This window comes from Sinocyclocheilus anshuiensis, unplaced genomic scaffold (assembly GCF_001515605.1).
Source record: "Sinocyclocheilus anshuiensis isolate Anshui unplaced genomic scaffold, SAMN03320099.WGS_v1.1 scaffold413, whole genome shotgun sequence".
Lineage (NCBI taxonomy): Eukaryota > Metazoa > Chordata > Actinopteri > Cypriniformes > Cyprinidae > Sinocyclocheilus > Sinocyclocheilus anshuiensis.
Window position 1 is genome coordinate 1,290,407 of NW_015536481.1, and position 10,872 is coordinate 1,301,278.

The following is a 10,872-nucleotide window of genomic DNA, read 5'->3' on the forward strand; positions in this document are numbered from 1 at the left end:
ATTGACTGCTGCAAAAGTTGAGATAATGCGCATTATGACATTGTAACTGTGTACCCTCTTGCGGAAAGGACACAATGCAAATTTGGAATATGCATATTCAGATTTGTGAAATGCATATGGTAATATCAGAGAAATTAACATTGCCAGAAGGCATGTTGTATAAACATTTACTGCATAAAAAGGTGCAGGACTGAAATATCTACATGAAAGTCTATAAATGCTTTCATATGGCAGAAGAAGAGGCCTTTATAAACTCATAAACTCCAGCCTCAGTCTGGGTCAGAGCCATTATCACATTCTTTACGGATCCGAAGCAATGATACAGTTTGAAATTTTCAAATGGACCGACTCACATTTACCTCAATGGACTTTAGCATCTCACTGTGTCTAAACAATCGACAGCAGTGGCTGACCTGACTGTCCTTCCCTGAAGGAATATCACACACAATGCACATCACAGCACAGCAATACGGATCACAATTTCATGTTTTTTTCTTGTATTAAAGCACACTGACAACGTCCTTTCCATATTGGAATAGCTATTTTAAGATTCCACTTCTGATCTCGGAGCAACAGACTGAAGGATTAATGCACTGCATGGTGTGTGTTCACCTGTAACTGTCAACAGAATAAGAGAATGAAAGATAAAAAAAAAAAAAGAAAAAAAAAAAGCTGTCATGACGAATGTGAGTGCTGAGGTCAGTGGAACAATTAAAATACTCTATAGCAACCATAAGACAGACATCATATATCCATTAAGCCAATAGCTATCAGATTGTCTACCTCTGTAAACATATTTAAAACCCATCTTAAGATATATTTGTTCGATGAGGCCTTTGGTGCTTTGTGAGGACTACTGGTTTGGATTAGATGCATTTATATTAGTTTATTTTTTTATTTTATTTCATTTTTCTCTTGCTTTATTGTATTATCTATCTCTTTCTTTGTATTTTATTGTGTTTTATCTAATTTCTTTGAAATTGCACAGCACTTTGGTGTTTTTTAAGGTGCTTTATAAATAAATTTTGATTTGATTACTCCAGTCGCTGATTTAGTTCTCAAGAAACAATTCATATTATTATGCTGAAAACCAAAACTGTGATGCACTACCATTCAAAAGCTTGGTGTTATTGATTTATTTATTTAAAAGTAATAATAATAATAATATTTTTATTCAGCAAGGAATAAAATTAAATTGTTTAATTCTAAATTGTTTTAAAAGAGTTTTAAATTGTTTAAGAGAAAGTACGCTTATAATGTTACAAATTATTTCCATTTCAAATAAATGCTGTTCTTTTGAGCTTTCTATTCCTAATCTTAAATCCTACAAAATAAAAAATAAATAAAAAATATATAATTTCCACTAAAATATTAAGCAGCAAAAACTGTTTTCAACAGGTTTTGATAATAAGAACCATTATTGATATTTAAACACCAGTAATGATTGAGCACCAAATAAACATATTAGAATGATTTCTGAAGGATCATGTGACTGACTGTGTGAAGCACTGAGGTTTAAGTGACTTGAAATGGCACAGAAACCTGTTAGCAACACCATTGCATAACACATCTAGGACACACACACACACACACACACACACACACACACACACACACACACACACACACACACACACACACACACACACACACACACACACACACACACACACACACACACACACACACACACACACACACACACACACACACACACACACAAACAAACTGCCATCCCGCAGTGGGGAAACGTCTTCTCTCTGACTAGAGGTAATTGGCTCAAAATGTGTCCACAGCATTTACTGCTGAGAATCACTGACAAATGCTTCAGACCCTCTTACTGTCACATTACAGTTAGGAGGAAACCAGGTGTGCTCACACACACATAACTCCTCCTCATTATATACTAATAGACAATGTAACCCCATCTTAAAATGTAAGAATCCCCACACAGGTGGAGAAATAAATAAAATTCCCTGACATTACGGCAGTGAAAATATCACATACACACAAGCTTTCAGATTTACAGCTGCCAAATCACTCCAAGTCCCTTTCATGCATTATTGCCAGCAAGTGAAAAAAGCAGGCCTGCTCCGCTCCTCCATCAATCTCTCACTCTCTAGAATGTTCTGGAAGCACTCGAGAGAGAAGCCATTATTCCAAAGAGGAAATCGGCAGGGAAGTCTCACCTTTTTGCCTGAGGACCTGTGTGTGCATCTGTAGGGAGGTTGCTGTGTGTATCCATGATTAGATAGGACTGGGCCCATATTCACAAAACATTTTAAGGCTAAAAGTAGCTCATAACTTGCTTATTTAGGAGAAAATCTTAAAAATAATGGGCGTGTCAGTCCTAAATTTAGGACTCCTACACTTTTGCTCTAAGCGTGTTTGCTCTAAAACTAGCTCCTAAATCTGTGAAACGTTAGGTGTAGTGAAGAGGACTCCTAAGTCACTAAGACCAAGTCACAAACTATCCTAAAATGGCTGTTGCCGGCAATCTACCTCGGAACAGAAACATTTTAGAAACGTTTGACGATAATGAGCTTTTAAAAAGGTGTCGCCTTAATCACGAGGGTATTATGACTGTTGTTTTCATTAACAAGTTGGGCAAGAAGTAACAGCTGTTCTTGCTTCCAGTTTGGTTTTTCTTTTACGTTTACACGCCTTACTATCAGCCATGATTATTCTACTCTGTTAATTAAAAGGCTGTTTATATGCATATCCGCTAAATGTTTACGAGAAGATGCTGACAAATAACTGAACATATTCTTGTTTAATTAGTGACACTTAGCCTGCATTTTAAAATCTTTATTTGAATGTGCATATTTTTTAAACCTTTATCTGAATATGGCAACATAATATTGCGCTCTACAATATTTCTATGAATAAATCTCTGACAGAGACCCCTCCCCCATCAGCCAATCACTGTGTGCATAGTTAGTAAGCGTGCTGACATCATCCATAGCAACGAGGTCAACCCCGCCCCCTTACTCTTAGCTTAAGACTTCTCTCTATTCCTTAGTAAAAGTTTGTCTCAGCAGCTTTGTGAATAGGTTTTAAAAGAAACTCTTAGTTAAAAACTTTTACCTCTATTTAGGAGAACTCTTAGTGGTAAGATAAAATGTTTTGTGAACACGGGCCCTGATTTTTTTTTCTTGGCAAGAGCTCTTGGGGACCATCTGCCTGGGGAGTGAATTGGAGCATTTAATCTTTTTCCGTTTTGTGTGTGTGTGTGTGTGTGTGTGTGTAACTTCTTTCTATCTGTTTTCCATATATTTATCATATAAAGTGTCTGAAATTGTATTTGTGTATCTCAGTTCTCTCCTGAGCCCTGGCACTACAGAGAATAAACTTAAAAACACTGCTAATTAGACCACTAAACAGACCAATTGGAGATCAAGACAGGACTGAGAGGGAAAACAAATGAGAGAGAAAGAGAAAGAGAAAGAGAGAGTGTGTCTTGGGGGGAATTCACTTAAAATGAATGGCACCAGTTGCTAGCGTTGTTTGTGTTCATGTGCTGTCCATGTTAAGCGCCTGATTTTCAGTGAAGGAATTGCAATCAAGTAATGGTGCAGTTGTTAAAAAATTAGATTAGATTAGAATATACATAACTAATAATTGAATATAAATATATTACATATAAATGAATTACATTATTATTTTATAACAGTAACTTGTTTCTGTCAGAATTTCTTTAATTTCAGGGGACAATGCAAAGTGGTCTGGTTAATATAATAAAACCACAAGATTTTTGAGACTATGTATATACAGTCAGGAGTTACTATATTATTAATATTATTATATTATTAATATAATTGTATTATATAATAAAAGAGGTATGTAAAACTATTAAACTAAACTATTAGTATTAAAATGAGCTATATATATATATATATATATATACTGTATATATTATATTAATATTAGAATTCTTTTTATTGTAACAGTATGGCACACTGGACATTTGCCTCGTTAAACTCTTTCATCATTAGATGTAATGGTCAATAGAAAATGTAAACAAATATCTAAATTAAATTTTCTTTTTTCTGTAGGCAATGAAAGTGAAGTTGGCAAGCAAATATTTTGTGAAAAAGGGAACATTCTATAATAAGCATAATTAGCATAAAAAGGAGGCGTGTTTGTTCTAAAATGAAAGACAATGATGTGGTAGTGCCTTAAACACATATAATTTCTTAGTTCTTCTTTTGTACTTTATTTTTGTTCTTGGTGAGTAAAACCTTCTACTGAATGGATCCTTTCATTACATGAGAAAAAGCACTAACTGCACTATTCGTTAAAAAGAAATGTAATAATAAAAAATAATTGTAATAAATCCAATGCATGTTGTGATCAAGATCACAAAAGTGCTCAGGAGCAATATCAGAAGTGCATGAACGTGCACGGATGCTGCTTAGAGGGAACACTGCCCCTCTCTTTTCCACTTTAAATATCTTTTCTCATCTCTTTCTTTACCCTGGTGCCATCACTGTACCGTAACCAAGCCTCGCTCCTCTCTCTCACACACACTGAGGGAGAGTGTGTCCGTCTCAGCGGGTGATTAGGTGACACATAGGGCTGTTTAGGTAATCTAGCCTGTCACCTGCAGTCACACATGCATCTAATGCAGCCATGCACTGAAACAGTTCTAATTCAGTCACACAAAGACAGATGAGATATGAGATTCAATCTTCGGTTCAATTTATTGCTTAAAGAAAATAATTCTAAACCTGTCCGAATCTCTTTGTCTGAGAAAACATCTGATTCCCGGTGGAAATAACACACCCTTTATGTAAATCTGCAGTTGCTACATGGTGCCCAGAGTTCCTGCAGTCATTTCTACAATAAGACAAATGAAGCAACACCTCCAGGAAACCACTTGATCTTTGAGGCTATGTGCAGTGATTTTGGCAATTTTATTAATATAAAATGAGAATATTCCACAAACCTTCTACAAAACCATGAAATAATCATCTCACACCTCTGCCCTGCACACACATAATCAACAACACACCAGCAAGGCTCCACAATCCCTCCCTCTCTCTCTGTCCTCCATTAGATGCCAGATACATGCTTGAAATCTAAATGTTTCATTCTGTTGAAAGCCTCAGGATCCCTCTACAGAGACACTAAACACAACTGGTCTTTTATTTGACCAAAGACTTCACTAAGTTGACGTTTTGTTTCTATATCATCTATTTATGAGAATTATTCATTTTTTCCATTAACTGGCCTAACTGTTGATTCATGGTGATCATGAAGGTTCAAATCTGACTCACGATCCTGATCCTATTCCACTACTGGAACTGCAGTGTAAGTTACTTTGTATAAAAGTGTCTGCCAAATGCATAAATGTAAATGAAGGTACAAATCTGACTCATGAATGATGCTGATCCTATTTCACTAAATCCCCTTAATTTTCTGTTCTCTATTTAATATTAATACAGTAGTGAAAAGAATAACACTCAAAAATGATCAAAAATATCTTTAAACAATTTAAAACAGCGCTGCTGTGAATTTTTGTTTTGCCTCAGCATTGATGTAAGACTCTTTGACAGGGTAAAAGCATGCAGGCAGGGAACAATCAGGGTGGAAAAAGGGAATAACATTAAGAAAAGAGCGAGAGAGAGAGAGAGAGAGAGAGAGAGAGAGAGAGAGAGAGAGAAAAAAGTGATAAACAGGGTATGTATGAGAGGAGCTTTTGCTTTGTGTTTTGATTTATTCATATCTGACCATTAACCTAGAAACCCTATGTTGTTCGTATATTTGAATGTGTGTTTTTGTGGCTGTGTGTGAGAGAATGAGTGTGTGTGTGAGGTTTAGTAATTGTTTAGAAAAGATCAAGAGACAGAAAATATGGAGGGAAGGAGCAAACAATAAGCTTCTTGTCAAATCCAAGGCTAGTAATAAGGAAACGAGTACAGATGAAGAGTGTTTAACAACGAAAAGACAGCCAGAAAGATGACAGTGGAGGGGAGAGGACTGAACATGAGAAAAGAAAGAGGAAGGAAGAGAGAGAGAAAATCTTAGCTCCATATGCATACTGAACGTTTTTTTTTTTCCATGGGTTTCCCCTCTTTCACACTACTGACCCAGTTCTACCCATAATCCCCGGCCCTGACACATCTTTTTACTCTGTACTGTTTCCAATACGATTAGGGCAACTGATGACAATTGTGGCTTTTATCCAATCAGAGCTCTGAGAGATTAAAGGGTTACTTAACCTACAAATGAAATTTACTCTCCCTCACGTTGTACCAAACCGTTATAATTTATCTTCTTTACATATGAGGAGATATTTTCAATATATTCTAGTTCAACTTGTGATTTTCCAAAAAATGAAAGCTTCAACAAAAACTAAAAACAGTAAAAGTCTGAGTCTTCTGAAGCCATACAGCATATTTCTGTGAGGAACAGACCAAAAATGAACTTCCCCCTCTGCACATCTCTCAAATCACTTATAAAGTGGCTTGTGAACTGCTTTGATGCTAACCTTTATTATCACCTTTTTCCCCCAGTAAATATACCCTAATTATACCCTTAAATACCTTAATTCAGAAATGAAGCAAGTGACTGTCTTTATGGAGGAATCACTGAATCATTGACTCACTTGATCTGTTCAAACAGCTGATTCATTCAGAAATGAAGCAAGTGACCGTCTATATGAATGAGTCACTGAATCACTGACTTGATCCGTTCAAACAAATGATTCATTCAGAAACGAAGCAAGTGAATATCTTTATGAATTAGTCACTGAATCATTGACTACCTCGATCCGTTCAAACAGCTAATTCTTTCAGAAACGAAGCAAGTGAACTGAACTCCCTCCCGGCCTTGCCCCCCCTCCCCTCTTTTGCCCCACGCACTACTGAATTCTGACCCTCTGATGGACTCTCCCACTCCCCCCTCCCAAATACACACACACACTGTCACTTTAATCAGTCTGAATAAGCTCTTTTGCACTACAATCATTATATCTGCACTGTTGTTTACTTCACTGGTTTGCACTCTATCTGCCATGCGCCTTGTGCTGCTTTATATATTTTTTTTACATTTTACCTTTGTAGTGACTTAACTGTAATTTAAGTCGTTAATTCTATAAGGGAATTAATCATTAATTTTATTTCTAGCTCAGGTTTTGAAAGGACTCGAATCTGAAAATTCTGAGTCAACCTGATCAAAACTGAATTCAAATCAATCTTTAATCACTCCTCTGAGTAGATGACGACATGACTGACAGGAAATCGACCCAGAATATTGGAGTCTGGTGCTGGGGGTGATTGGTATAGATACCTCATGATATTCACGTGGTGAATCCACAGCTTATGGGGGCCTGTTTCACAAGCAAAACCCATATTATTTCTAAGTACATACAAAAATTGTTCAACATTCTATTATGAATAGACTTTAAAAAATTTTTTTTTACATTTTACCTTATTTGTATAGTTGTATTTTATATTTAAATCTGTATCTATCTGTATTTATGTTCTACTGTTAGTGTTATCTGTATGCACCAAGGGTCTGAGAGTAACGCAATTTCAATTCTCTGTGTGTATGTGCTGTACATGTGGAAGAATTGACAATAAAGCAGGCTTGACTTGACTTGACTTGAAGTGACTGCCTGCGTCCCAATGTTCATACTATCCATCTTAAATAGTATGTGACATTAGAATAAGTGTGTACCAAAGCATACTAGTATGCTGAAGAGTATGACAAACGTCCCCGGATGGTTTACTATTTCAGGTAGATTTTTGAAGTGTGGATCCGTGCACACTATAATGGCTAATATTGCCTACAATCCATTGCGCTTTGGCAAAGGATTCGGTTCAGAACTACAAACATGGTGGATGTGCGCGAATCAACGGTTAAATAGAGAGGTTTAGATAAAGGGGTTTGAGTTACTACTTATCAATATTTAACCTGGTAAAAAATATTTATTTAATATCTTATCTGTGTTATATTTCATCTGCAACAACAATGTGAATTTTAATAACATCCGTTTGTCCATTAACTTTTAAATGTATCATCATGCAAAAAATATGAGCAGATGTAACGGAGGCCAGCGGCTAGGAGACCGGGGTTCGAGACCCACTCGGAACAAGAACGAGGTGTGGCGGTGAGGACCCGGGAGAGAGGGGTTACATTGGGTTTAATTAGGGTTGGAGCTAAACTCTGCAGGACAGTGGCCCTCCTGGACCAAGTTTGGACACCCCTGTCTTAAAGGAGTACTTGACCCAATAATTACAATTCTGTCATCATTTACTCACCCTCAAATCGTTACAAACCCATAAGACTTAGAATATAATCTTCAAAACACAAATCAATATATTTTTAACAAAACCTGAGATAACCTTTCTGACCTTTCTGGATCTCGTAAATTTTAGTTACCTGAAGGGTCAGAAACAACTCAGGTTTCATTACAAATATCTTAATTTGTGTTTTGAAGATTAAGTCTTTGAGTTTATAAGATTGAGTCTTATGATTTTGGAACAACATTTGGGTGAGTAAATTGTAAAAAAACAATGTTTTTATTTCTGGGTGAACTGTCCCTTTAATACATCCAACATAAATTCCTCTCTGGATACTTCAGTCCTTTAAACACTCTTGCTGATTTAATTAGCATCACAGAGTATCTTAAAAGAACATAATAATCAAGGTGTCAAATCATCAACTATTAAAACCATTTAAACACTGTAATACATGACCAGACAGGGCCCAGAAATGGAAAGGGAAAAAATAAAAGAGCCTGCAAACTAACACGAGAAAGCATGAGATTTCAGCACAAAAGAAAAAATAGAAAGAGTCATTTGACCGAATAAAGCTGAACTCAGACAAAGGAAGCACTGACAACCATAGCAAACACAATGAGAGAGACACATAACATTCGAGAGGTGTGCTGGCTAATGCGTCTCACCCTTTTGCGTAGGTTGCAGGTGAGAATGAGGTTTCGGGAGAAAGAGTTGGCAAACGCTGTGTAGAAGTCCAACACTTTCAGCAAGGCTTCTCTCTTTATGATGTGAAGATCACAGTACGTTAACGCCCGAACGTTAGCGCATGAGTGGGCCAAAGTTGTCTCCTTCCAAAACACATCACCAAACACGTCCCCTTTACCTGAGAGAGAAAGAACAAAAAATATTAGAGAATATGCAAAGAGAAGATTAGAACAATATTTAACAGAGCAGAGAGTTAGTGTGAGACTAGACTGCTTCAATTGATGTCAGTCAAATGCATAATCTCACAGCAGGGTTGAGCAGCAGAATGATCAAATCTGACATTTCAATGAATATTCTCTTTATAGAGCTGGAGCATGGCACAGGCTTGAGCAGGAGAATTACTTACCTGTATTGGAAAAAAGTTTAGCTTACTCGTATTAAAATGGGCAACTTACCTAAAAATTAAAATGTTATCAATTACTCTCGTCATTCTGAACTCATTTGACTTTATTTCTTGTGATGAACAGACAGAAATATAAAGGGAGAGTTCACTTAAATATGAAAATTCTGTCATCAATTAATCACCTCATGCCATTACAAAACTGTGACTTTCTTTCGTCTGCAGAAAACAAAAGATATTTTAAGAACTGTTACTGAATGTTGAAAGTTTTCCCCTTGCTCTGGACTGTTCCTTATACAAACCCATCAATTAGTTTCAGAAGATTTAGAACAGTGCATGAGTCATATGAAATATTTTTTAACCTTTAAACGAGCAGCTCAGACGTTCTGCAAAACATCTTTTATGTTCCACATAAGAAAGGAAATCATATGAGTAAATGACAGAATTTTCATTTTCTGGTGAACAGAACTGAATGGAATTACTGACAGATCTTTTGTGTGTGTGTGTGTGTGTGTGTGTGTGTGTGTGTGTGAGCGTGACTTACATTCAAATCAGAGTATCAAAAAGAAAAAATGTAAGGCAGGGTCTTGGTTAAATTCAATGGTTGATGAACCGTTAACAATGAGATCAGTTTTTAGAAAATAGATGCCGAAGATCAATGGCACACTTTCTGCAGATCCTCGGCACCAGGAACCTAAAATAGACCTTCAACCTTCAAGTTCCAACCCTGCACTGATTCCATAGGTCGCAGCAGTGCTGAACATGCATTTACCACAAGAACAACAGACATACACCAGGGCAAACCAAAAACCTTATTTGGTTGGTTTAAAAATAATATTTCTTGTTTTCCGACTAATATTTTTAATGCTGATCTCGGCATAATCTCAACACCGAGATCGTCTGTCACAGGTGTTTGTCCTGCCAATTAAAGACTTATTCCTAGTAGCAAAACACATTTAATTGGCTGCACATGCCAGACCAATTAAACCACAATTAGCAGCTGCTAGGAGTGAATGCACAAATGCGTTCTAATTAACCTTTCAAAGCAAAACTGAAAGATTCTCTTTTCCTGAAAATCATTGTTCTGGCGTCATTTTTATAACAAAGCAAACCACTCTTGTCAACTCTACTAATAGGTTGTAGAGTGCAAGCACAAGAGCTGTTAAGTTGCATTCGGTAGAAATCATATTAAAAAACTTAGCCTCTATACAACTTAATACCTATTCCAAAATGATTTTCAAGCTTTATGTAAACAATATTCTGGTAAAAAAAAAAAAAAAAGGTGTGATTCACATGGTCAGGGTTTTATTTTGATTCGAACATACCGTGTGCAGCAGATATGGCCTGCAGAGACTTTGTCAAGGGCTCTACTGAGAGTTTGAAGACATGTGTAGTACAGCGAAGAGACTGTGGGGATTTACAGTTTATCTCAGACAGAAGAGCAAAGCCACCAAACATGGTCTCCAAGGAGTCATGCGCAGTGTTGGGAAGGTTACTTTGAAAATGTAATAGGTTACAGATTACAAGTTACCCTATTTA

At 36.5% G+C, this 10,872-nt stretch overlaps 1 protein-coding gene across 2 annotated transcripts in view; it reads right to left on the reverse strand.

Moving 5' to 3' along the window:
• Positions 1-10,872, reverse strand: part of LOC107683602 (potassium voltage-gated channel subfamily H member 5-like) — a 35,380-nt gene that overhangs the window by 4,657 nt on the left and 19,851 nt on the right. For both annotated transcript variants that reach the window (XM_016479681.1, XM_016479676.1), the window contains exon 10: positions 8,915-9,111. In XM_016479681.1, coding sequence (XP_016335167.1) covers positions 8,915-9,111 — 197 coding nt within the window. The remainder of the gene's footprint in view (positions 1-8,914; positions 9,112-10,872) is intronic.